The sequence below is a fragment of the Hippopotamus amphibius genome, chromosome 13, assembly GCF_030028045.1.
Source record: "Hippopotamus amphibius kiboko isolate mHipAmp2 chromosome 13, mHipAmp2.hap2, whole genome shotgun sequence".
Classification (NCBI taxonomy): Eukaryota; Metazoa; Chordata; class Mammalia; order Artiodactyla; family Hippopotamidae; genus Hippopotamus; species Hippopotamus amphibius.
In genome coordinates this window covers 5401852-5429631 of record NC_080198.1, presented here as the reverse complement: position 1 = coordinate 5429631, position 27780 = coordinate 5401852, and the positions used below count along the sequence as shown (strand labels likewise).

At 53.0% G+C, this 27780-nt stretch overlaps 2 protein-coding genes across 15 annotated transcripts in view; one reads left to right on the top strand and one right to left on the bottom strand.

Moving 5' to 3' along the window:
• Nucleotides 1-15697, top strand: part of ATG7 (autophagy related 7) — a 330637-nt gene extending 314940 nt beyond the window's left edge. For all 9 annotated transcript variants that reach the window (XM_057705407.1, XM_057705404.1, XM_057705399.1 and 6 more), the window contains one exon: nt 15426-15697. In XM_057705407.1, coding sequence (XP_057561390.1) covers nt 15426-15458 — 33 coding nt within the window. In that variant the 3' untranslated portion in view covers nt 15459-15697. The remainder of the gene's footprint in view (nt 1-15425) is intronic.
• Nucleotides 15698-16736: 1039 nt separating this feature from the next.
• The window catches only part of VGLL4 (vestigial like family member 4), a 157344-nt gene continuing 146300 nt past the window's right edge, over nt 16737-27780 (bottom strand). For all 6 annotated transcript variants that reach the window (XM_057705424.1, XM_057705426.1, XM_057705427.1 and 3 more), the window contains 3 exons: nt 23232-23454; nt 19838-19958; nt 16737-19496 (listed from right to left, as the gene is read on the bottom strand). In XM_057705424.1, the coding sequence (XP_057561407.1) occupies nt 19225-19496; nt 19838-19958; nt 23232-23454 (616 nt within the window). In that variant the 3' untranslated portion in view covers nt 16737-19224. The remainder of the gene's footprint in view (nt 19497-19837; nt 19959-23231; nt 23455-27780) is intronic.

The window sequence follows — 27780 nt, the reverse complement described above, 5'->3', positions numbered from 1 at the left end:
TTGGGGCCCTTGACGCACAGACCCTCAACTACCCAGCCCCAGGCAATCAAGGGTCTGTTTTCTGCCATTACAGATTCCACTTGTATTTTCTAGGGTTTCCTATAAATCAACCATATTTTTCATTTTATTTGTATTTTTTAAATTTATTCTTATTGAGATATAATCGACATGAAGCATTGTGTAAGTTTAAGGTGTACAGCGTGTTGATTTGATACGTTTATTGTTGCAGTGTTAGTGTTAGCTAACCCCTCACCCCATCACATCCCATAATTATCATTTCTTTGTGTTGAGAACAGTGATGATCTATTCTCTTAGCAACCTTGACGTTTATAATTCAGTATTGTTTTGTATAATCACTAGGCTGTGGGTGAGCTCTTCAGGATTTATTCATCTACGAGTTCCAAGTCTGTACCCTTAAACAACGTCTCCCCAACTCCCCAACCCTTCAGCCTCTGGTAACAATCATTTCATTCTCCGTTTTTACAAGTTTGGCTTTTTTAGATTCCACCTGTGTGATATTATACAGTATTTGTCTTTCTCCGTGTGACATCTCACGTAGCATAATGCGCTCAAGGTTCATCCTTGTTGGAAATGGCAGCGTCCTTCTTTCTCGTGGCTGAATAGTATATATACAACACATCTTCTGTATGTGTTCATCTGTTGACAGACGTGTAGGTTGGCTGTTGTCAGTAATGCTGCAGTACACATAGGAGTACATGTATCGTTTTGGTATCCTGTTTTCATTTCCTTTGGATAGATACCCACGAGTGGACTCGCTGGATCATAAAGTACTTCTCTTCTTAAATTTTCCATAGTAACTGAACCAATTTGCCTTCCCACCAAGTGCATACAAGGGTTCCCTTTCTTCCACATCCTCACCAACATTTGTTACTTGTCTTTTTGATGCTAGCCATTCTAACAGGTATGAGGTGATGTCTCAGTGTGGTTTTGATTTGCATTTCTCTGATGATTAGGGATGTTAAGCATATTTTCATGTACCTGTTGGCCATCTGGATGTCCTTGGACAAATGTCTGTTTAATTCCTCTGCCCATTTTTTAAAAATATATTTATTTTATTTATTGGCTGCCCTGGGTCTTTGTTGCTGCGCGCAGGCTTTCTCTAGTTACACAACCAGGGCTACTCTTCGTTGCAGTGCACAGGCTTCTCATTGCAGTGTCTTGTCTTGTTGCAGAGCACAGGCTCTAGGCACGTGGGCTTCAGTAATTGTGGCACCTGGGCTCAACAGTTGTGGCTCTCAGGCTCCAGAGTGCAGGCTCAGTAGTTGTGGTGTGCAGGCTTAGTTGCTCCACGGCATGTGGGACCCTCCCAGACCAGGGATCGAACCCGTGTCCCCTGCATTGGCAGGTGGATTCTTAACCACTGCACCACCAGGGAAGTCCCCCTCTGCCCATTTTTAAATAAGATTGTTTGTTTCTGTTGTTGTAGTTGTTATTGAGTTGTATGAGTTCTTTATATATTTTGGATATTAACCCCTTATCTCATATATGATTTGCAGATATTGTCTTCCATTCTGTAGATTGCCTTTTTATTTGATAGTTTCTTTAGCTGTGCAGAAACTTTTTAGTTTGATGTAGTCCCACTTGTTGATTTTTGCTTTTGTTGCTTTGTGCTTCTGGTGTTATATAAAAAGAATCATTGCCAAGACAATGTCAAGGAGCTTCTTCCATATCAGGTTTTTAGTATCAGGTCTCATGTCTAAGTTTTTATTCCATTTTGAGTTAATTTTTGTTAGTGGTGTAAGATAGGGATTCAATCTCATTTTTCTGCCTGTGGCTGTCCAGTTTTCCTGACACCATTTATTGAAGAGAGTATCCTTTCCCCATTGAGTGTTCTTGGCTCCCTGGTCAAATAATAGTTGACCATAAATACAGGGGTTTATTTCTGAGTTCTCTGTTCTGTTTCATGGGTCTGTGTGTCTGTTTTTATGCCAGTAGCATACTGGTTTAATTACTGTAGTTTGTAGTATTGTTTGAAATCAGGAAGTGTGATGCCTCCAGCTTGGTTTTTCTTTCTCAAGGTTGCTTTGGCTATTTGGGGACTTTCGTGGTTCCATACAAATTTTAGGATTGTTTTTTGGAATCATATGCTGAGTACTCTTTTGTCTGGCTTCTTTTGTTGAGTAAATTTTTGAGATTGATCCATTTTGTTGCATGGGTCAGTAGTGTGTCCTTTTTTATTGCTGAATAGTATCCCATTGTGTGAGTTAATCATAATTGTTTATTCACTTGTCTATTGATGAGTATTTGTTTCCAGTCTGGGACTACTAAAAATAAAGCTCCAATGTGTGGTTGTTAAACAAGTCTTCATGTGGACACTTGTTTCCATTTCTCTGAGTGATTACCTAGGACTGGAATTGCCAGGTTATCATATAAGTGTATATTTAATTTTTCAGCAGCTGTTGAACCCTTTATGAAAGCGTTTGTACCGTCTCTTCCTATCAGCAGTGTGTGAGGGTTCTGGTTGTTGTGCGTCTTGGCCAACACTTAGAGCTGGCAGTCTTTTTAATTTTGGCCATTTGGGTGGGTATATGGTTTTTATTTCTGTATCCTGATGACAGTGGGTGTTGAACATCTTTTCATGTACTTATTTGCTGTCTGTATATCTTCTTTTGTGACATTTCTTTCAAATCTTTTGCCCATGTTTCCAGTCGGTTCTTTATCTTCTTATTATTGAGTTGCAAGAGTTCTTTATGTGCTCGAGACATAGGTCCTTTGTCAGATATATGCATTGCATGTATTTTCTCTATTTTTTGGCTTGCCTTTTCGTTTCCTTTATGTTGTCTTGAAAAGAGAAAAAGCTTTGAATCTTGATGAAACCCAGCTTATTTTTTATTTTATGGTCCATACTTTTGGTATTCTAAGAATTTTTTGCCTACCTCTGTCTCATTAATTTTTTTAATGTTCTTTTCTAGAAGTAGCTTTATGCTTTTTGCTTTTACATATATGTCCATGATTCATTTCAAATTAATTTCTACGTATGATTTGAGATAAAGGTTAAGGTTCATTTTTCTCCATGTGGATTTCTACCTGTTCGAGCACCACATGTTGAAACAACTCTACTTTCCCCATTAAGTCATCTTGGCACCTTTGTTGAAAGTCATTCTACCCATGTATTTGTGGGTCTGTTTCTCGCCCTCTGTTCTTTTCCACCCTTATCTCAGGACCGCACTCTCTGGTTCCCGTAGCTTTGTACAAAGCCCAGGGGGTCAGCTTTGGTCTCATGCCGAGGTCTCTGCTGGTCAGGCCCAGAGGCCGGGCCCGCAAGAGAAGGCCTTTCGGGGGCTGAACCTTGGCCCTCTGCTGACAGCCTGGGGCCCCTTCATTTGCATATTTAAAGTTTCCAAACCCTCTCTTGGCACCAAGTCCAGTCAGATCTGTGTGTGTTTAGATGCAGCGTTCACTTCATGCTGGAGCTCTGAGCTCTCATGCTTTCCTCCCTTCTGTCTCCTCCTCTCCAGCGTTGACCCCAAAAGCCCTTTGAGGTAGAGAACAAAAATGCCAAAGTGTCCGCCTTTTTATGGGGCATAATTTTTTTCTAAGGAACTGAAAAGAAGAACTACATAATGGAAACCATTTTGCAGCCTCCAGCACGGCCATTTATCTCAATAACCATTTCATTTAAAATGTGGGCCAAACATATAAATCATATCTCGAAAGAAAGTATGTTGGTGCCACAGAAATTGCCCTAAATTCTTACCACCTAATTTGAAAAATGTGTTTTGAAGCCAGGAAGAAAGCAAACAAGCCCAGGGCCTGGCCGCCCTTCTCCCACACGTCCCCTTCCTTCACATGGTCCCCAAAATAAATCCCTGCTACTCCCCAAACTGAGCGGAGAATCCACACCCTGTTGTTAGTCACTCACTGCTGCTGCTGCTATTTTAGAGCCTCTGTCCTTTGGGATGAGGGGTGAGAGCCCAAACCTGGCTGCTCCGCCCCATCCTTGGACTCCCCCACTGCAGAGCGCAGCCCCTCCGCCCCCACCTTTAGGCCGTAAACCCTGGTTAGAGCTCTTAGGTGATGGTGTTCATTTAAGGACATGCCCAGAGAGACGAGGCTACACACAGCAGGGCCCTGAGCCCCATGTGCCAGACCCATCACATGGGGAGGCGGTGGGCAGCCTGCACTGCGGGCTGGGGACTCCAGGGACTTCCATTTCAGCCTCACTGGGGGCCACGGTTAGATGGCGGCATTCCCCCCTTAGCGGGACGTTTCTTGTGTTGCTTCTCAGCACTTCCTGGGAGGGAAAAGCACAAGAAACCAACAGGCACTAAGCCCCTGTGCACGGAGCCGCGCCCTCACCTCCGCACTCCCTGGAGGGCGTCAGGATCCCCCCTGTTTACACCACCTTGTTTTTCTGATCACAGAAGTCCTAAGTGAGTGTTATAAAAAAAAATTCTAATTCTAAAATAAAAAACAAAACTCACACCCATGATTCCACCGCTCGGAGGCTATTGTTCTGATTTGCTTTTTATTTCTAGCCCTTTTTTTTTTTTCCCACCAAGCACCTATATCCCTGGGGTCAAACTGAGCATACAGTTTTATTTTCTCTTTTCATTTCAGACCATTCTGGTCATTTTCTCATATAATTAAAACTTGCTTGAAGACATATCAACGTCTGCTTAATGCTCCGTCTGGCGCATGGCCGAGCTCTCTCGCGCAGTGCCCCCACGGTGGTGTTGGGAGGACGAGGACACCAGCCCCAGCCACCAGTTTCTGTTCACTGGCCCAAGGAGCGGCTTGAGCCCCCTGTCCCCCCACGGGCTATGCCTTCTCCGCCTGCTGCCCCTGTCCCTCTGCCCTAGCCCGGAGGCCTGGGCAGCCCCAGGAAGGTGGAAACAAGCCTGGGTGCACTGTGGCCGGGAGGTGTCACCTGGGCCTGGTGGCTGCTCACAGCAGCCTTGTCTCCTCCGCTTCCCTCCTGTGCCTCCTTTAAGGTGATGACTGCCCGGCACCCCCTCCAGGGCATCCTCTGCCTGTGTCCCTCGTCAGCTGTGTTCTTGACGCCTGGAGCAGTGGAATGAGGACCAGCCGGGCGCCACCCAGCACTCCTGAGTGCCAGCCTGGCATGTTGGCCTGTCTTTTTCTCGGGATCTAGGTTCTGAGGCATGAGGCCATTTTCTTCAGTTTCCTCTCATCACTTGGAGCCCAGAGCATCTCTGCGGGCGGCGGGAGCAAGGAGGATGGGGGCAGAGGCCGGTGGTGTGCAGGCTACCCGTGTGCCCCGGCCCTGCCTCCTCCCCCCGTTTGCCTTGGATCAGCTGTGGGGGCTGCAGCCAGACGAGGGCATCCTCCCCGCACCGCAGGGAGAGGCCCTGCTGCTGCAGCCAACAGAAGGCATTGCCTTTCTCCTCTTCCTCCCTCCCCACTGGCCGCCCGCTGTGCCTGGTGTACGTCAGCATTTGCATCCCACCAGCTGCCTTGGCCACCAGTTTCTTCCCAGTGAAACCTTAACCTTGTTCCTGGAACCGTGTGGCCGTGGGGCAGTGCACAGAGCGCCCCTGGTCCGGCGCCTGTGGGGATGGGAAAGGAAAGGCTGGCGAGACGTGCTCCACCCGAAGACTCCAGTGCTGCCGCGCACGTTGCAGCTCTGCCTCCACCTTCTTCCCCTCCACTCGCCGTCCCTGTTTGCTGTCTGGAGGGCTGAGTACGGGGCCGGGACTCCCTGAGACGAGGGGGTGGGCCTTCATCCCTCTCCTAGATCTGGCGCCCAGCAGGGGCCAGGCTAGCGGAGCTCAAGCGTGTTCGGGGCACACGTGGCAGGTGGGTGTCTTTCAGAAGGGAGGGGCCACCGTGGTAGTGCATCAGAGGGGTGCGCAGACCCCTGAGGATGCCGTGGGGGGGGGGTCATCTCATCTCCACCGGAGGAGGGTGAAAGGCAGGTGGCTGGAGCGTGAACGGGGGGCCATGACGGAAGTCCCCTGCCCGCTGTGGGTGCTGTTCCCCGGGAGCCCATATCTGCCCCAGCTTCCTGGCGTCGACGCTCCGCCCCCTCTCTTCCCTGTGACAGCTGTCATCTCCCACCAGCCGGCTTGGGCAGTCCCCTTCAGTCACCCTTGTCTGAGACGCAGAAGGATCGTGAAGCGTTTGGATCCCGTGGTGCTTCCGTGGGCGCTGGGGCATGCACTCTGCCCTCTCAGCTGCTGCACTTACTGAGAGGGCGGGGCTGTCCCCGTGGTGTGACCGGAGCTCTGGGTGGGAATCTGGGCCTGGGCTCAGAACCTGCGCCTTTATCCAGAGGCCCCTCCTGCGACCCACCCCAGGCGCAGGTGACACGAACCGCCCCGGGGCAGACAGGTTAGCCTGAGAGGCCACCGTCGGGCAGCCCCGCAGCGGCTGCACAAACAGCAGGATCGCCGAGCAGCACAGATCCCACCCCGGGCCTCCGGGAGTCCAGAAGCGAGCACTGCCCACCACTCTGCACTTCTGGGGCCCCGTGTGCCATCCAGTGAGGGGGCCGGGGCCCAGGGACGAGAACATGGCGTCAGTGGTCTGGAGTCAAGGCCTCTGTGGCAGGTTGGCTCCACTGCCCATCTACCCGGCAGGAGGTGCCCACAGCCCTGCCCCCCTGTCCCGTGGGCGTGGAGGCCAAGGGCTTCAGCTGCTGGGGTCCCCAGCAAAGCAGGCGGGCTGAGGGGCCCCTTCTTTACTGCTCGGTTCTTCGGGGTTTTGTTCACCCCCCGAATTCCTGTGTTTCCACTGTGGAATCACTCAGAGCAGACAGTTCTGAATCATGGTTCACTCAAAAGCTACACATCGGGCCAGGCTCTGCACCACGGCTGGGGGCACTTGGTGACCAACAGATCGGGCCCCGCCCTCAGGCGGCTCACGGGCCTCTGGGGAGTCAGGTAGATGCACGAACTAAAACTCAGTGACAAACGACGGGAGGGGTCGGGAGGAACGGAACAGGCGGTCTGAGTCAGAGAGCAGGGGGTGCTGTTTGAGACGGGTGATCCGGGAAGATGCCCAGAGCAGGAGCCAGCCCTGCAGCGCAGCATCGGAAGGGAGGGGTCTCCCTTGCCCAGAGGAAGGGAGGAGCTTGAGAGCTGGGGTAGCTGGAATCTGGTGAGCTGGAGGGAGGGTTGTGGGAGGTGAGCTTGGAGAGGTGTGGGGCCTAGTGGCCCAGAAACGAGCACAGACTGCACTCTTCTTGTGTTAACAACACTAGAGGGTCTGTGGAGACCCAAAGAGAGCCCCCAGGGGCCAGTGATGCCCGCAGACTACAGGCCCTATTCTCTGGTGGGCATCTAGGGCAGCAAAGTGATCCTGGGAACAACCCTGCCTCTGACCACCTGGACAGGCAAGAAGCGCAGGCTCCCCTCCCCTCCTCCCATCTGGTGCCGCGCTGCCCGGCAAATGCTTCCCCGTGAGTGAACGTATGTGAGTGAACGGAGGAATGGCTATAGCACGACCCACTTGGCAACGTGACGGGACCTTCGTTCTTCCCCCAAGTGGACAGAGCCCTGGCTGGGAACTCTGCCGGGGGAGCCCAGCCCAGTGTCCTCACCTGGTCCCCAGCATGTGCCACCCCCGGACCCCTCTGTTCTCGGTCCTTCCCAGCAGAGAGAACCGTACCTGTGAGGATCCCAGCGAGGAGGCAGGTATGGGGAACAGGGCTGCTCAGAGGCCCAGAGAGATCTGGATATTTTTATCTTAAAAAATAAAGAAATGCTAAAACTAGGTTTCAAAAACTGTGGTATATTTTAAATGTTTACATTTAACAAATGAACACTTTTAACACACACACACACAATTGTGCCATTTACGGGATAATTAGTGTTTATAAAAGAAAAACCTTAGTCCATGGCAGGCTGCAGGCAGTGTGGTCCAGGAATGGGACACGAGTTTTAAAGCGAATGACGAACGGCTCCTCTGAAATGCGTCTGTCTCGTTGGGTGGGGTGGAACGTGAAACCTCGAGGCCCTCTGGGTGTGTGTGGTCCAGCGCGCGTGCCCCCTGACCCCTTAGGACGAGCCCCAGTGGCTGGGAGGCCGCCCTTCCCCGCACGCGCAGTGGTGGCCCCAGCCCCACTGACCGCACGCCTCCCTGGGCCTGGGGGTCGCAGCACGTCCTCTGGGTGGGCCCGTCACTGCTGCAGGGCGGCGGCTGGGGGAGAGGACGAGGGGCCTGGGTCAGAGGGGCAGGAGCTTAGGCTTAGCTCTCTGAACAGGGTTGGAGGACAGAGTAGGGGACCCACGTGCAAAGGAAGTTAGGTAACCTGTCAAGGAAGCCAAGCTAGTAAGGGGTACAGCAGAGGCGTTTTCTGCTTTATCTCACCATTCCCTTACTGTTGAGCACAATTCTTTCTAAAAGACGATGAAGGACAGAGGCCTGCTCCCTGGACCGACGTCCTGTTAGGCTGGCACACAGGGCGTGGCCCCAGGCCGGCTGGCCCGGCCTCTGCTGCCCAGGGTCAGCTGTGCTTCCTGTGTGTGCTGTCGGCCGTGGGCGTCCTCTACACTGGAGTTGCTCCCTTTGTAAAAGGGGACGGTCACACCAGCGTCCTCAGGCTCTTGAGAAGACAGAGCGCAGGCGGGTGTTTGACCAAATAATATTCCATTGTAGGGAGAGACCACAGTTTCCATTCATCACTTGGTGGACATTTGGGTTGTTTCCACTTTTTATAAATAGTGCTATGAATATTCATGTACAAGTTTTTATGTGCACAAGCGTTCTTACTTCCCTTGGGTATACACCCAGGACTGGAATTTCTGGGCCATTTGGTAATTTTAACTTTTTGATGAGCTGCCAGACTGCTTTCCAAAGTGGCTGCACCATTTTACATTTCCAGTTTCTCCAAATCTTCACCAACACTTGTTACCATCTGACGTTTGATTAAAGCCATCCTAATGGGTGCAAAGTGTAATCTCCTTGTGGTTCTGACTTGTACTGTCCTGATGCCTAATGAGGATCAAGTGTTTTTTTTATTTGCTCTTCAGCCATTATCTGTCTTTTCTGGAGAAACGTCAGTTCATCTCCTTTGCCCGTTTAAAAAAATGAGTTATTTGTCTTTTTGTTATTGAGTCATCAGTGGTCTAGATACAAGTTCCTTATCAGATACGTTGCAGTATTTTCTCTCACTGAGTTGTCTTTTCACTTTCTTTACAGTGTCCTTTGCACAAAAGTGTTTTATTTTGATGAAGCCCAATTTCTCTCTTGGTTTTGTTGCTGTGCTTTTGGTTATTTTCCTTTTTAGTTTTTTAAATACATGAAACATATACTTGACTCTAAAGTGAGCCTGTGTGCTCAGAGCAGCCTCACGTCCACTCCCCCCACCCCTCCCCCCATAGGTAGCCATTTACTTTAATTTCTGGCTTATTCCTGTTTATTTTTGCAAAGTTTATAAAGAATGAGCTTGTTGAGTCGAGAGTTAACACGTAAACAGTTCTGTTGGATGCTGCCACGTTTTCATCTGTGGGTCAAGACCACGTCTGTCCTAGCAGTGTTACAGGAGGGTACTGTTTTCTCACAACGCTTGTACTGTCAAGCTTTGGGGGTTTTGCCAATCCAGGAAGTGAAAAATGTTCTTTTTAAAAACTGTCAACTTTATTGAAGCACAATTTACATATAATACAACATGTACCCGTCCAAAGTTTATAGTTTGCTGAGTGTGGCAAATGATCTACTTTCTGTCACCACTGATGAGAGTGTCATCTAAGTGGATGGACACAGCATGGAGACTGTGTCCGACTCCCTGGACCCAGCATAGCGATGCTGAGATGTGTGCACACTGCTGTGCACCTTGCTGGCCAGCTGGTTCCTTTGATGGTGAGCAGTGTCCACTCTGTGCACCTCTGTTTGCCTGTCGAGGGGTATTTGGGTTGGGTCTAGTCTCTGCCTATTTTGAATAAAGCCGCCATGAGCAATCTTGCACAGTCCTTTTGCTGCCCTGTGTCTGCATTCCTTTGGGGTAAACGGGAGTGGAGTCGCTGGGGCGCATGTGATGTGTGTGTGGACTTGACCAGTCGCCAGGCCTTTCTCCTGAGCGGCTGTGCCATTTCCATGCCCGTGAGCAGCAGCAGGCGCGTTCCTGCCACTCCACATTCTCGCAGACCTGTGGTGCTGCTAGCCAGTTTCTCACGGGCCATTCTAGAAGGTGAGGTGTGCCATCTCTTTGTAGTTTATTTTTATCTTTTAAAATGTTCGTTGGCGTGTAGGTGATTTAGAATGTTGTGTTAGTTTCTGCTGTGCAGCAAAGTGAATCCGTTATACGTATACATATATCCACTCTTTTTAAGATTCTTTTCCCATATAGGTCATTACAGAGTATTGAGTAGAGTTCCTTATTAGATATGTTTTCTAGATAGTGTGTATATGTCAATCACAACCTCTCCGTTTATCCTTCCCCCCGCCCTTTCCCCCTAGTACTCATGTTTGTCTTCTACATCTGACTCTATTTGTGCCATTTTTTTTTTTAGATTCCCCCAAAAATATCATATGATATTTGTCTTTCTCTGACTGATTTCACTCACTGTAACAATCTCTAGGTCCATCCATGTCACTGCAAATAGCATTATTTTGTCCTTTTTTTATGGCTAATATTCCATTGTATATATGCACATCTTCTTTATCCACTCCTCTGTCGATGGACATTTAGGTGGCTTCCATGTCCTGGCTATTGTAGATAGTGCTGTAGTGAACATTGGGGTGCATGTGTCTCTTTGAATTATGGTTTTCTCCAGATAGTGGGATTGCTGGATCATAAGGTAGTTCTGTATTTAGTTTTTTAAGGACTCTGTACCATTCTCCATAGTGACTGTACTGATTTACACTCCCATCAGCTGTGTAGGAGGGTTCCTTTTTCTCCACATCCTCTCCAGCATTTACTGTTTGTAGACTTTTTCGCTGATGGCCACTCTGACCTGTGTGAGGTGGTACGTCACTGTGGTTTTGATTTGCATTTCTCTAATAATGAGTGACGTTTAACATCTTTTCACGTGCTCTTTGGCCATCTCTTTGTGGTGTATGCATTCCCCTGAAAACTAAGGATGCTGAGCGTCTTTTCAGGTTCTTATTACCATTGTATATCCTCTTTTGTGAAATGTTTGTTCAAATCTTTTGCCACTTTTTTAAAATCAGGTTATTTCTTAATTATTGAGCTGGAAGTGTTCTTTGTATCTTCTGGATTTGAGTCCTCTTTATGTACAGTGTGGATACCGTCTCCTAGTCTGTGGTTTGCCTTTTCATTTTCATAGTGGTGTCTTTCAGAGACCAGAAGTTTTGAATTTTGTGTCCTAAGAAATTTTAGCGTTTCTTTTATCCTAAGTAAGGTCGAACACCTTTTTCTTATGTATAAAAGCTACTTATCTTTTTTTGTAAACTGCCCATGTCTTTGGCCTGTTTGGTTGGTTGGTTGGTTTTATCAGTTTGTCTTTTTCTTCTTGATTTTAAGAGCTATTTATATGTGAGGGAGATAAGCCCTTCATGGTGTGTTGTGACGTTTTCACCCAGTGTGTCATTTGTCTTTTCAACTTTGCTTATATTGTTTTTTCCATGCAAAATTCCTTGCATGTGTCTTACATAATCCACTGTGTCTGTTTTTACTGTTTATAGATTTTCAATCACAGGCTCCCCGCTCCCAAGTTATAAAGAAATTCACCCATGTTTGTGTCTAGTATTTGAATGGTTTCATTTTTTTACATTTAAATCTCTGTTCCATGTGGAGTTGATTCTGAGACACAGTGAGGCATGGAATCAATTTTATCTTTTTGCAAAAGACTCTGCAGTTGTCCCTATGTCATTTGTTTAAAGGCTCATATTTTTCTAACGATTTGAGATCACATTCCCCAGACCTTTATTATTAAAATACTAAATTTCCTATGTATTTGGACATTATATCCTGTTCTGTTTCTCGACTCACTTGGTTCCCCTGGCCCATCTGTCTTTGTTGCTGCTGACACAACCCTCTAAATTACAGACTTTATGACATGTTTAAACACAGAGTAGGGGAACCGCCTCACTGCTCTCTTCATACTCAAAGATTTGCTTAGATATACTTGCTTATTTCTTTTTCCACATAAACTTTAAAACCAGCTTGTCGAGCTCCAGGAAAGATACTTGATTTTTTTTAAAAATTGAGATTGTGTTAAATTTATATGTTTACTTGGGAAAGCTGACATCTTTACTGATGTTGAATTGTCCCATGCAAAAACACAGGGTGTATCCCCATTTATCCCAGTTTACTTTTCATATAATTCTTGTGAGGACTATTACAGGACTGTTTCGAAGGATTTTCTCCATAAAGATGTACATTTCATGTTAGGTTTATTCCCTAGTAATTTATCTTTTTCATTGCTCTTATAATGGGTTCTTCTCTTTCATTATGTTTTCTAACTGGATGTCGTTTGTATACAAGAAGGCTATAATTTAGTGTGGTTAATTTCATATCTTGCTATCTTAATGAATACTCATTATTGTCTGTATTCATTTATTTTCTTGGGTTTTCTAGGATACACTTACATATCATCTGCAAAAAGATCATTTATCTCTTCCTTAGGGTACGAACATGTTTAAAGCTTTGTGTTACATATTGCCAAATCTCTTCTTTTACAAAATGTGGTACCAATGTATACTCCTCCCGGAAGTATCTCACCATACCCTTGCCAGCACTGAGTGGTAACACTTTTAAAATCTTTGCCAATGTATTACCACCTTTATTCACTAAGAGGACATTCATGGGCCCCCTCTTCCCCAGGTGGTGTGTGGAAAGGCTCCGGACCTAGCAGGGAACAGACTAACCTGGGAGTCCACAGTCTAGGAGGAGATGAGGCTTAAGTTTCCCCCCACCCCCAACTTTATTGAGGAATGGCTAACAAATTAAAACTGTGTACAGTTAGGTTGTACATGGGATTTTTTTTAAAGGTATATACAGTGTGATCATTTAATATACATACGCCTTGTGAAATGACCACAATCAAGTTAAAACGTCCTTCACCTCACGCCGTTTTCATTTGTGTAAGAACACTGAAGATCTACCCTCTTAGCAAATTAAACACACACACACACACACACATTTATTTATTATTTTGGCTGTGTTGGGTCTTCGTTGCGGCGCACAAGCTTTCTCTAGTTGCAGAGAGGAGGGACTACTCTTCATTGTGGTGCACGGGCTTCTCTTGTTGCAGAGCACAGGCTCTAGGTGTGTGGGCTTCAGTAATTGTGACCCATGGACTTAATAGTTGTGGCTCGTGGGCTCTGGAGCACAGGCTCAGTAGTTGTGGTGCACAGGCTTAGTTGCTCCATGGCATGTGGGATCTTCCCGGACCAGGGATCAAACCCATGTCCCCTGCATTGGCAGGAGGATCCTTAACCACTGTGCCACCTGGGAAGCCCTCTCTTAGCAAAGCCCTCAGTACTATAAACTATAGTCAGTAGGCTGTACACTAGATCCTCAGAATGTATGCTTCTTATAACTGAAAGCTTGTACCCTGTGACCATCTCCCCATTCCCTCCAGGCCGTAGCAACCATCCATCCCCTCTGTGGTTCTATGAGTTTGGCTCTTTTTAGATTCTCCATGTTAAGTGAAATCATACAGTATTTGTTGAGGCTGAAGTTTCTCAAGGTTTACAATTAAGACTGCTGCTGCCCTCCTGAGCCCAGCCAATGGCAAAAGGACTGGCTGCCCTAGCAGAGAAACCCCATCTCGGGCCCAGAGAAGACGTTCTGTAGAATGCATGGCCCTCCCTGTCACCCACCTTCTGTAGCCTCATCACGATAAGCCCTCTGGGTGTCTCCCTTGATGCCCTGTGCGGCCGAAGCAGTGCCAGGAGCAAGGAGGAGAGCCAGGAGCCCCCCCCGCTGCCCACACCCAGGCCAGCTCTCCCTCCACTGCTGCGTGCAGGGGACCCTTCCCCAGAGCTGACAGCCAGCAAGAAGGCTGGCAGAATGGACGGAGGCTCCTGAGTTTCCACGGAAGCCCTGCCCTGGGCCTGGCCCCCCAGGGTCCCATGAACCGTCCTGGCTGCCTGTTCACAGAGGGCATTGCTCACGGACACGGACTCTGCCCAGCCCTGGTGGGCGGCCCCCCTCCCCGGAGGCTGGGCAGGAGGACGTGGAGGGCTGTGGCCCACCGGGCTCACCCGCCTCGTCTTGGCCTGGCCCTGTCTCCTCCACGCGGCCCGCCCCAGCCCTGCCGCCCAGGTGGCCTTTTCATTCACATACCCTTTCCCTCTCACCTGTGCTCCCAGCGCTGTACCTCACTTGCTGTGTGATCCGTGGGCTAGCTGACTTCCCTCTCTGAGCCTGCTTCCATCTGCACCTCGCAGGTCTGCACAGCACGTGGCACAGGGAGGGGCTCCACAAGCATGTGTTTGTCGAACGAGAAGTGAAGGAATAAATGAGCTGCGCCAGCGAGCCCTCTGGTGGCTCCTTTCCCCACTCAGATGGGCAGAACCGGAGGGGTGTCGGGTGCGGCCTTCGTTGGACAGGCAAGCACCCCTGTGCCACCCACTCCCCCTGCCACCCGAGGGGGCAGGCCCAGGGGTCTGTTTCGAGCCTTGCTGAGGTGATCTGGTGGGGAGCCTGGCCGGGAGAAGGGCAGGGCCGCCGGGCCACCCTCAGGCCGCTGGGCCTCAGCCTCTCCGCACCGTCCCCACTCCTTCGGGCGTCTGGACCTTTGTGGTCTCATCCCAGTGTCCTTGGACAGCAGGGTGTGTGTAGAAGGGAGGGTGTGTGTGAGAGGCACACCCACCACCAGCCCTTGGCCCCAGGAGAGAGGAAATTTCCTTCTATCTTCCACATCCCTGACGCTGAAAGGCAAACTGGTATTGATATTTACCTTGGCCGGGCCTCCCCAGCTCCCCGGGCCAGCCTCGTGTAAACACAGTGTCCCTTCCCTCGGCTCTGCTAGCACTGAGGTGGCCTTTTGCAACCCGTTCTAGGAATTCTGCAAGTCTGCAGGCCTGAGTTCAGGGACCCACGCCCCTGGGTGCAAGGAGCCCCCAGGGCCTCTGGGCTGGCTTTGGGCTTTCTCCCGGGCGCTCACGCCAATGGCACAGAAAAGAGCTGGGGCTGTGGGGGCCAGCAGGCAGCGCCCCCTCCCCGTTGCTCAGGGCCGGCGGCGCGCGGGCGTAGCCTGGAGGCGTGGCGGCGGCCAGTGGGGACTGGGCGGGGCAGGGATGCTGCAGCGGCGCGAGGGTCCACGCAGCCTGGTCCAAATCCCAGCCCCGCCACTGGGCGGCTCGCTCACCAGGGAGGCCTTAGGCAAGTGACCACAGGGCCCTGAGACGCGGTTGTGTTGAACAAGAAATGGGGCTCAGTCCCTTAGCGACAAGGGGGCTGAGGCGCATAGCCGGTCACTGCAGGTGGCAGCCGTGTTCCTTCTGCCCGTTGCCACAGCTGCACGGCTCTGCGACGGCCTCACGGGACGCGTGAACACTCTGAATGTCTCCTCCCCTTCTCCACGCAGATCTGGGACATGAGCGACGACGAGACCGTCTGACACGCCCGCCCTCCCTGGCTGCCCGCCGAGGGGCTCAGTCTCTGGAACAGGACGCCGCCCCCAGGACCGCTGATTCTGGGCCCCGGGCCCCTCCGGCCTTTCCGGTCCCCTCGTCTCTATACCTTGAGGACTGGGGGCCCTCTCTCCGCTGTCCAGGAGCTTCTGGTGTTCTCCATTTCTTATGATTCATGATCCCACTGGTACTGAGCTAAATAATAACCTTGGCTTCGGCACTGCCAGTGATCTGGGACTCGGTTCCCTCCACGAGCGGTTCTTTCTTTGTGTCACCAGTGTTTGGTACTCAGGCTCCCGGGATCCTTCTGGCTGTGACCCCCGTGGGGTGGAAGGAGGACAGGGAGGAGCTGGCCCAACACAGACCAGGTGGGGAAGTGAGAAACAGCGCCTTCCAGCAGCCATCGGGCCCCAGGCAGCCGTGAGCGCTGGGGTTCTTGTCGGCGCTCGACAGCTCGGCCTGCTGGAGGGGGAGGCAGGAGAGCTGAGCCCTGTGCGGGACAGCAGGGACCACACTTGTCCCAGCGAACCCGGAACGCCACCGAGGACGGGGCTGCTGCCCAGACACTTGCTCCACCTCCGGGCCTGTCCTCAGCCGCAGACACAGCATCTGTGCCTCCCTGCTCAGGGGAGGAAAGAAGTTGCTGCTGCTGCTTTGAGCTGGTGGAAAGACGCAGGGACAGGTCCTCGAAGCTGTCTGGGTGGGGCCCCTCCTGCCCATGTGGACACCCAAGGCCCAGAGGAGGCCTCAGACCCCACACGAGAGCCTCCTGCAGCACGCGGGGAGCTACGTCTTCCCATGCCAGGGTCCTCCCTGGTGGTGGCTTGGAAGCCCCGACTCCACGGGGGGGTGGCGTCGGTGGTCAGGTGTCCATCAGGGCTGGTGAGAGGGTTCAGATGGGCTCTGCTGTGGGCCACTCAGGCTGATTTCCTCCACATCCTGGGTGTGCACGTCCATGACAGCCACAGAGCTGGGCATGGACACCAGGAGCGGGGCGCTTTACACACTTATGTTTGTGGTGTCATCTCTTGTCTTGGGCCTGGAACCAAAGTCAAAGCTGAATCTGAGGCTGACTCGTACAGGAGTTGGATTTCTGTAGCTTAGGCTTTAAATAATGCTTCTCACAGAGTTAAAATGAAAACATTGGAGGCCACTGCACACAGGGCAGGGCTGCTGAGCCCGCCCCATCCTCCCCGGGGCTTCCAGCGAAGGCCCCGCCCCGCCTGGCTCTGGCACTGCAGGACCCAAGGATCACACACGCAGGCTGTGGTTTAAGAGCACTTTATTATTGTTCTTAAGGCTACTTTTAAGTACAAAAAAAAGATGGCCTGCCAAACCTTTTTTTTTTTCTTCTTCTTCCAGGAAAAACAGGCCACAGAGAATGGTATATTACAGATTTACAAACATGGAGAGAATGGTCAGGACGCACTGCAGATGGCGTGGCTCTGTGGAGAACCTCTCTGTGCCCCCCGAGGCCAGGGAGTGTCTCTTCCTGGTGACCGTTTGGTTTCCTGCCTGAGGCCCCTCCCAGGTACCGCCTATCCCAGATAGGTCAGCGCACTGGGGACCTGGCCCTCAGCGCCACCGTCCCTCCCAAAGCGACGGCCTCGCTGGCGGACGTGGGCATGTGAGGAGCCCGTTCTGCACAGAGCCGCTGGCAGTGGGGTTGTTTTCCTGGGGCAACGCTCAGTAGCCTGTAGCAGTAACAAACTAGTGGCTATTAAGGCAGATGCAGTGTTCTCATAGAATAACTGTGTTCCTGCACTTTTACAGACAAATCTACGACAAAAAAAAGATCAACTTTTTTTTCCAAACAAAAAAAATATGAATGATTACAATAGGAAAGGGAAAAATTAAATAGCTACATATCATTAACAAATTAATTGTTCTTCAAAAAATACCTACAAATTTCTCTGTACATTCTTTACGCACAGCGTAATGATGGTCTTAAAGTTACCTATATAAAAAAAGTGTTCTCAACGATTTTTTCCTACAGAAAATATAGGGGCCTGAATGCAAAAGCCTGGAAGCCCAGTTAAGTGGGAGGGAAACGCGTGCGGGGTCCAGAGGGAGAGGCTTTCCTCCCGCGTTTTCAAAGACCTGCAGCCACCCCGTGGCTGCAAGAGCCCGTCCTCCTGCCTGTTCACCCAATGCCAATTTTCAAAATTAACCAGCTAACCTGTATTTTTTCCTCATACTGACAACCAGCCTCGAGAGCTCTGGTGAGTCGCAGGTGAGGTGGTCATGCCCGAGTCACCTGGCCAGGTGACTGCTCAAGCCCTCTGGTGGGCGAGGCTGGAAGGTAGCGCAGGGGAGGGACAGGGGCATAGAAACAGTTACCAGAACAAAGAGCAGCTGTCGAACATCCACAGCTGGGTCTGTCATGCTTTCTTCTTCACCTAATTTCTAGTTAGTGTAGCTATTACTATAGCAAACAATAATAAATGCAGTCCTAACTGTATAAAGTCAGAGGAATGTATACTGCCTTGGCCCCAGCGTACGAGGAGGCGTACAAAATACCACATCACAGATTGTCGGGATCTGCTGTTCAGCCAAGAGTTCCAAGGGAGCAGTTTCTGCATCAAGGGAAGCTGGAAGACACACGTCTCAGCTCCCCTGGGAGCGAGTAAGAAGCAGACAGGGATGCAAAAAACAACTGATGCTGTCAGCCTGCAGCCACGACTCCAGCATCCTACTCCGCGGCTGACCAGCCACTCGCCCGCCCGTGTCCAGGGCCTGCCAGGGGCCGGCTGGCCCCGCGCTACTTGGGAGTAACGTGAATATCAAATACAAATCTTAGAGTACAACTGTACCAGCAGTAAGTATATCTAGGACTGTAACTGACAAAAATAAACTGAATTCTGAAAAGAAGCTAGTAAGTATTAAGATTTTTGTTTACTGTCTATACAATTAATAGAAACCAGCTATTTTTACCCATTAAAAACATGCATCACGTTTAAAGCACTACAGAATCCTCCAACGTCAGCTCTAGTCTAACAAACTGCAGTGTTTAGAAAAGGTAAAATGCCCGTGATTGGTAGTCTGCAGTCCAGTTGCAAGCACCTGAAATCTAGACAGAGAAAGACCGATAACCTGCATGAGACTTCCCCTTCCAAAGCGGTTTTGTCTAAATTAAAACAACAAAAAACACACAAATGGTCAGAAGTGTCATCCTTAAACCCTCTGTTTTTCAGCAGTTTGCCCTCAGAGTACTAGCATCTCGCACAAAGCTGTCAGGCAGGCAACTTGAGTCCTTCTCCCATAGTGCAAATCAGACACGACAGTTCTGTTCTCTTCAAGTAGACGCACACACACAAGCACACACACACACACGCCGGCTGGAAGCTGAGCCGTACACGCCCCGGTCTCAAGAAGCAAATGAAAAAAAGCACAAAGCGTCTGGGTCACCAGTGGCCTGGCCTGTGACTGAGAAAGCGCGAGCCGTGGAGTCCGGGCCCTGCCGGGCAGCTGACCTGCATCGAGGCTTCTTTGGTAACCGAGGCAGGGAGTAGGGGCGACAGCGGACAGAGGTTCCACGCGCAGGTACGGCTATCACGTCTGAGGACCCCAGGTACCAATACCAAGCAAGTACAAACCTTAACAAAAATCCCGAGGACGTGGTTTTTGCGAATAAACCATCCCTCCCTCCCCCACCCCCATTTTTTTTTTCATTTTTCCATTATTTAAGCACTGACTGTTCGAAGCTCAGGCAAACCATGCAAATGGACGTGGCCTTGGAGGGCTGCGCTCCCTTCAGGAGACCACCGACGGGGAGTGGCTGTGGCTGACCATGTGGGCGGAGGGGCTGGCGGGCTGGCCCCTGCGTGAGGCCGACTCGGGGCTGCTGGACGCGCCGTCCTTGGCCGCCTTGATCTGGAGCCACGTGTCGCCCAGGGCTTTGGCGAAGTGGTCGTCCACGGAGCCGGTGATGGACACGGAGTTGGGCGCCGGCTCGGGCTCCTTGTAGTTTTTGCCCAGGCTCCTGCGGAAGTGCTCCTCCACCACGGGGTCGCAGGTGGTGGCGGCTGTGGGGAGCGGGATAGCGGTCAGGTGGGACCCGGGGACAGAGGTAGGCCCGGGGGGGGGGGGGGGGGGTCACGTCTCTGAACCACGGGGCGGCGTGCCCGCTGCCCTGGGCGGTGCACACGTTCAGAAAAGCGGCGGCAGCGGGTACCGGCAGAGCCCACGTGCCCCCCACATGCCGCTCCCCCCCGCCTCCCCCAGCCCAGCACAAGGCCGCGCGCACGTGGGCTCAGGGAACACCGCGTCAGCCTCGCTCAGCCACGGGCCCAGGGGCCAGCTGCCCGGGAGCGGGAGCGCGCGGAAGGGGCTCGCGGTCCTCCGCGGGTCCGCGCGGGGCACTCACAGCTCGGGGCCCTCCGGTAGCTGGCCGGGCCGGCCGCGCAGCCGCTGTGCGCGATGGGGCAGTGCGAGAGGTTGCAGTTGCGGGCGCTGGCCGAGGCGCACGTGATCACCGAGGGCCGGTTCTGCGGGAGGAGGGGGCTGGCGTCAGACAGGCTGGAGCGGTTCGGCTTCCCCACCCCAACGGGCGACCCCATCCTCCTATTCCTGCCCAGCTCCGGGGCAGGACGCCCTCCCCCCAGGCCGGGCACCCGTCCTGCCGGAGAACCAAGTGCCAGCGGCCTCCCTGGCACCTCCGCGCGGGGCCTGACCAGCACCCACGCTCTGCCGGAGTCCCGTCCCCCCCCCCCCCCCCCCCCCCCAGCCAGAGCCCTCCCGGCTCAAGGGCGGATCCGGTCAAGCCAGTCGGCCGCCTCCTGCTTCAGGCTGGGGGCCACACCGCGCAATGACGCGAATCCACAGTGAGCAAGCCTCGAGGGGGTGCGCTCGGCCCCCGCCCAAGCTGTCCCTTCTCTGAGCAGTGACCCTCGCTGGGGCTGTGTGAATTGGTGAGGGCGTGGGACAGAGGCTCGGCTGTTGGGAGCTATTCTGTCCCAACTCTCGGGTCTGAAATGAGACCGTCACGGAGTCAGCAGGCCAGCGTGTAGATGGCAGAGGGCTGCAAAGGGACCACAGCTCCTACCGTCACGGTCCCCAGGGCACCTGGCCCTGCCCTTCTCAGAGTGTGCCCCCAGACCCCAGGGCTTCTCTGAGCCATCCCAGGACCCTTCCGACAGACTCCCCGTTGTGCTTTAAGCCAAGCCAGCGCAAGTCTGTTTCTGTTACAACCATGCAAGTCGTGATGGACACAAACGCAGGAATCTATCCAAGGGCCTGAATTACACACGTACCACCCTCTCCCCATCCGCCTGCCCACACTCGCTCTCCTTGCCCAAAACCACCACCCTGTCTGCCTGGCAAACTCCACTCATCCTTTAAAACCCCGTTCAAATATCATCTCTGTTAAGCAGGACCCACCCCATCCCCCCGCCCCCCAGACATTCAGCAAGTAAACCAGCCCTTCCAGAGGCACCTGTCTCCTCCTGGACCACGCACACTTCAGGGCAGGGACCAGCGAGTGTCTGCATCTTCAGACCCAGACGGAAAACTGTGAACCAACTGAGCTCCCTCAGGTTCCAGCCAGGAAAGCTACCTCCTCATAACCCCAGGGATGAGACAGACGAGGACACGACAGCTAACAGGAGCTGGTCGAAGGGTCACCCCGAAGGCCCAATGATGGCAGCAGCATCAACAAGGGAAGAAGGCCCTGTCCACCCCCCGGACTTTCCCGCAAAGAGCTGGATCAGCAGCCAGTGTGCAGGCTGCACATCAAAGCTTCCAGCGATGGGACGTGAACAGGAACGATAACACATCTGGGATGAAGATCTAGATCCGCGCAGGTGCGCGTGGGTGTGCTCGGGTCTAACAAAAAATCCCGCACAGCCAGGCCGGGGGAAGATGTGCCTTCGCAGCAGCGTGTGAACAAAGAATCTGAGGCTTTATTAATAGTTCAACACATCAGCAATGGGATGGAGCCACCAAGAGAGTCCATGTGACACCTCACCGTGTGGACGAAAATGGTGGAGAGGAGAGAACACGGCTTTGAGGCCGAGCAGACCTGGGTGAACCAGCTCTGTACTCATTAGGCAGGACCTTCTCCCATCTAAGCTTGCATTTCTTCGAGGGTGGAACAAGAAGAATCGTGCCTGAGGGGCCTGGAGCGTCGCCTGAGATGGGTGTGGGGGCCCGGCCTGTGGTCACGCCCAGCGGTCATGCCCTGCAGGTGCTGGTCATGCCACACCTGAAGGACAGCCTGCCGTGTGCAGCCCACCTTTTGAAGGGTCTGTTTAAACCCCTGAGCCCATGATCTCCCCGCCTGCCCTCTGTTAGTGACAGGCCTTGTTCGTAAGTGGCCAGGCTGGAGATCTGACTCAGGCTGCAGTTCAGCTACTGCGGCCGACTCAGGAGGAAGTTCACGTTGAGCTCAGGCGCTGGGGGGCAGCCACGCCGAGGTGGCCACGTGATCCAGAAGCAGCGCGAGAAAAGGATGCAGAGACAGGCACGGGGCCAGGGGAGGAAGGAGGGTCCTGCCTCCTGTCCGGCTCACCCAGGCAAGGGCCGGCCCTTCCTTCCTGAGCCTGGCTGTACCCACGACCCTGGCTCTGGGAGACGCCCCGGGTCCTCCCAATATAACTTCCTTCCTTCCTGCAGCGCCAGGACCTGGGAGCACTGCTGAGTGTTCACTACATGGTAACTCACCCTGGTTCTCACCAATTGACACGTTCGTAGTTTAGTTATTTGATTACGTGTCTCCTCCAGACTCAAACTGTGAGCGCCCACATCTTGCCTGACTAGCTTCTAACACACTCCCTACACAAAGCAGGGGTCTACGCAGTTTTGTTACGTGAACGGAGGAAACAAATTGGGTCATGATTTTGAGCTCCAAGGTAGGAAGCGCAACTGCTCGGCAGCCGCACTGGGAACCACGGGCACCAGCTCAACCTCGCCCGACGCCCCCTCACAAGCAAGTGTCACAGCCTGGGTCAGAAGCTGGCTTGGGCAGGGGACGCGGCAGCAGCCTGGAGGCTGAGCCCGGCTCCAGCTGCCCCAGCACCTCCTCTGCTGGCCTTCCACGTCCAGGAGTCTTTAAGCCAACAGTGACAGAGACCCATCAGGTCACAGGCCCCAGAGGGTCAGAGGGAAGAGCCATGGGTTCATGCGGTGCTTCTGAACCTCAAGGCTAATGCCTTTTATTAGATCTTCCCCCAGGAACCCCATTTTTTAAAGTCTTTTTTTCCTACCAAGCAATCTGTATGTATTAAGTAATAATTTCCGTATCGTCCTTTAATAAAAAAAATCATCATCTGCCCATCACAGGTTTCTGACCAGCAGACGCTAATAGCCACTGTGACCACTGACGGCACAGGATTCCAGCAAAGCGACCTGACATTTTACTCCATCCATGTGGCCTTGTAATGGGGTTCATGTCGGATTCCCATCAGGATCGTTAAATTGATCTCGATAGAAACAGGGCTGCCAGGGAAGACTGCTAAAAGCACAGCGAGTCTAGACCAGCCCCACCTTGTGCAAAGAAACTAAACCCCAAAGACATTAAGTCTTGTCTAAGGCCATCAGTCCCCAGGGGCAAGGCCAGGCAGGCCCAGGTCGGAATTAAAACGCGGGGTGGCGTTGGGTAACGTCGTCCCCCTTGTTCCCAGTCCCGAGCCGAGGGTGGGGTTACTCCCCACTTCCCTCACTGCCCTCTTTGGCTCTGCCTGGTGCTTGCAGCCCGCCCTCTCTCCCCCAAGCCCCTGGACCCACTCCTGGCCGCCGGCTGAGCCCCACTGGACAAGGCATACCTGCTGCCGCTCCACCGGGGTCAGGGTGGGCGAGAGGCCAGCCGGCCTGCCGGCGTCCAGGCTGTTCTTGGTCAGTGCGAGGGGCTGCTCCAGGCTGAGGCTGGGGAGGGACGTGTACAGGTGGCTGCCGTGCAGGCTCATGGTGGGGGCCACGGCTCGCTCGATGGGGCTGCGGCTCCGTTCCCGCGGGTCTTTCCGGCAGTCCCCGTTGGCCGCCTTGTTCCTGAAAAAGAGGAGCGAGCGCTCAGACAGGCGTCCCCCCCAGACGAGGGGACCGAGACCACTGCCCCGCGAGCCGTGGCGCTGAGGCTGGCGTGGCGCGCGGAGAGCCCGGCGCACCGGCGAGGGGGCCCTGCCACAGGAGAGTCACCCACAGGCAGGTGCCAAGCAGGACCCAGATGAGCCCCAGCACCGGCCCCGCCTGCAACCCGATGGGTCTCGTCTAGGGGCAACGTCCCACTGCAGCTCTTCGAGGAGCGCAACAGTGATACCAGGCAGCAGTGGGGGCCCAGGAACCCGCGGCCCAGGTCCCCGCCCCACCCCAGGTTTCTCTGTGCCTCAGGTCTCGGCCCTTAAATCCAGCGTGTTCTCTGCGGCCAGAGCAGTCTTTTCTTCATAACAAAGGAGCAAGTGTTTTAACTAAAAATGTAATGATTTCTGTGACTTTTCTTTAAGAAATGCGGATCATTCTCAGTGTCCATGAGTGCTCTTCCTGCTGTATGCAGAGGAGCCCGGGCCCACGGGCCACATAAGGAACTTGGAGAAAGGAGGCAGCACGCCTGCCTCCCCAACCGGCTGAATAAGATGAAGTGCAATCTCATCTTTTATACACACACGTGTGTGTGAGAGAGACAAGGCACGCCTTATCAAACTCTAGATTCACATGCAGATGTCAGAAATAACACAGAGGGATCCCGTGTACCCCTACCCAGCTTCCCCAGTGGTGACATCTTGTAAAACCACAGCAGAAGGCATCAGGCTAGCAACACAGGCGACCCGGCAGCCTCGTCCAGGTTTCCTGTTTTACTTGTATTTGCTTCAGCACAGTCTTTATAAAGCAGATTCAATCTCATCAAGCCTTCAAGGTATCCTCTCAGCAGCTCAGCACATCCTCAGTGGCCTCTGAGGCCTGGGCCACTGCAGCCCTGACCAGCTGTCCACCCCGCCCAGGCATCCCACATGGGTCTGCTCATGCTTCCTCACCTGAGCCGCGCTGCGTGCACCTCCACGACTGTACATACACCTGTACCAGCTACATACACACCCACCCCCCACTGCCGGGCCCGGCTGCGGCTCTGACCCCAAAGCGCCCCATGCAGACCTTCAAGAGAGATGCCCTCACCCGCTAGTAACCCTGCCTTCATCTGTGCCCCAGCCCCCAGGGGCATCTGAGAGCCCGTTCACCCCGGCATCCTCGCTCCAGGCCCACGGCCACTGAGAAACCACACGTGGGCAACAGGTGAGGGAAGGAGAGCGCGATGATGTGGCCCAAGGAGCCAGCCCTCAGATGGAGTCTGTACCCATCAGGATGGCACTGGGGCTCAGGGGGAAAAGTCACGTGGCACGGCCGCCTCGCGAAGCCCCGGAGGCCAGCCTCATTCTGCCGCGACGGCCACTGAGCCAGGTGGTCGCAGGAGCCACCTAGGAGGGTCTCTGATGGGGACTGAACATTGTATAAAGAATTGTGCAGGCACAGTGCAGGGACCAGTGTACGTCAGTGGAACCAAATCAACTTGTAAGACGCTCAGCCCATCAGCTCCCGGGTAACAAACTGCTTAAGACGCAGCATTTAATTCAGGGGCGGCCCCACCACCACCCTGCTCTCTGGTCGACCACACAGAGTGGCTCAGAAGCAACTAGAGAACACATTTCCAGCCCATGAAGACAACCACGGGAGAGCACGTTCTGGTCAAACGAGCTAAATGAGATGATGTTATATACATGCCACCAAAAAAATGAAACAAAGCACTTAATTCTGAAACCAGCCTGTCCATCATTTAATCTTCCTGTGATGATTCAGACGACATTACAGGCCTTTACAGTGGAGGGCTCCACGGTCGTGACCACGAACACCGATGTCCCTGCAGAATGTCACAGGGCAGGGACGCCCCACGCGATGGGCTTCAGACCCATCAAGCCCACGATAAGCAGGCTTCTCCCTGCACGGGTATGTATTACTGTGTATACAGGTTATCAGTGTCTGAAAAGACGACATCATCGCAGACTCATGTTCAGCATCAGGTTTCCTGCTAAACGTGAATAAAATTTAATGTTTGACGAGCTATGTAAATTGCTCTCCCCCCTCCAAAATGAGGTTTCTAGAGGTCACTTCATGAACTGTGCAAACTCAGGGACTAGACACGTCCCTCAGAACACACCTCCGTCCAGCTCAGGCCCCACGACACTGAACCAGTGTGAACCGAGCCCCTATTTTGGGAGGTTCCAGGGAGGCACACAACAGCCCTGCTCACTGGCTCCCGGGCAGGGGTGACAGGCGCACCGGGAGGGACAGCAGAGCCGGAGGAGTGGGCACAAGGCTGGGGAGGCGCCCGGGGGGCGGGAAGGAGCAGCTAGGGTGGCCCCAGGGCTCACACCCAGCACCCCGGGGCACTGGCACTGCCACACTGCAGCAGGCACCGTTAAGCCACATTCCGGGGCGGGTCCCTGAGGAGGGGTACAGAGGGGACTGACCCAAGTCACCCCGCGGGGGCCCCACGGGAACACGGGACCCTGCAGGCAGGACGCCGTGGGCATCGAGGACCAGAAAAGACACCGAGACACCCAGAAACCGTCTGAAGAACTCGCTGGTTAATTTTAGTAAAATTATACATTACTCACATTTCCAGCTCATTTTCCCAGTTCCCGGAGCTTGAAGACAGACACTGCTTTCCTTCCCCAGTGACTCATACCCCCGGCTCTGCTGCTTCCCGGGGCGTCACGCGCTCCCAGACCCACACCGCACGCTTCCTCCCTGCGAGCCCCAGGGCACCTCCTTTCTCGTTAAAGAGCCCGGAGGGCTCGCAGGTGGCTGGATGCTAACACGAGGCTCGGGGTCCCCGGCCCTTCCTGGGGACCCGTCCTCACCCTGGGGAGGGCATTTCCACAGAGGAAGTGGGAACGGGCTCAAAAGTGAAGGTGAGGGGCTTCCTGGGTGGCGCAGTGGTTGAGAATCCGCCTGCCAATGCAGAGGTCACGGGTTCGATCCCAGCTCCAGGAAGATCCCACATGCCGCGGAGCAACGAAGCCCGTGTGCCAAAAAATAAAAAAAAGTGAAGGTGAGGCTTTCCTCCGGGGAACGGGCGCCACGTGCTGCCACTCTGCCCTCGGGGTCCGGGGAAAAGTAAACTCCACTCCAGGCAGTGAAACTGCGAGCAAAGGGCGTCCACGTGCATGCTCATTAACACGCGCTTTCCCCGCCCTTCAACTATATGGGGCTCAGGGTCGAAGGAAACCCTGGGGAAGAACTTCCTTGTCCTTCTCAGGCTTTGACTGAATTCCTTACCTCCTGACAGCAATTAACTAAACCAATGGGAGTCTGAATCCTTAGGACAGGGGAGGGATGTGGGGATGAGGCATTAGTTAGTGCTTTGGAGAAAGTGTTCTGGGGCCCTGGGGGGGTCCCCGTACTGCAGGCCCCTCAACCCAGTCCAGCCCCCTGCCCCCTGCCCAGGCCCAGGCTCCTGAAATTCACGCACATCCCTGAGGTGACAGGGTGGCCGTTGGGATGCAGAACAGTCCAAGCAGGAGTGGCCTGAAGGCCGGTGGCAACACCCGCTGTGCATGAGGGTGAAGTGTAGACAGAGGTTCACGGCCAAGACCAAGCCGAGTCCAAGTCACCCTCTGTCCCTCTCCTCTGTATCCCTTACACAAGCGTCCGCCCTCTGGGAACCTACCGGATGGTAACAAACCTTCACCTTCCCAGGCCAACAGTAATCAAAATAAAGTTCTTAAAGCATCCTTAATTTTAAAAAGCTTCCTCAGAGAATATACTTCATGGCATTGAACCATACACTTGAAACTGGCTAAAAGGGTATAATGTATGCACTACAATTAAAAATAATAGTAATTTTTAGGACTTCCTAGGTGGCGCAGTGGTTAAGAATCCACCTGCCAATGCAGGGGACACGGGTTCGATCCCTGCTCCAGGAAGATCCCACATGCCGCAGAGCAACTAAGCCCGTGCGCCACAACTATTGAGCCTGCGCTTTAGAGCCCGTGAGCCACAACTATTGAGCCTGTGTGCCGCAACTACTGAAGCCCACGCGCCTAGAACCCATGCTCCGCAACTAGAGAAGCCACGGCAATGAGGAGCCCGCGCACCACAACAAAGAGTAGCCCCATTCTCTGCAACTAGAGAAAACCCATGTGCAGCAACGAAGACCCAACACAGCCAATAAATAAATAAATTTTAAAATAAATAAATAAATCTTTAAAAATAATAGTAATTTTTAGAGACACAGATGTAGAGAACAAACTTATAGACACCAAGTGGGGAAAGCGGGGGAGGGGGCGGGGGTGGGATGAATTGGGAGATTGGGATTACCATATA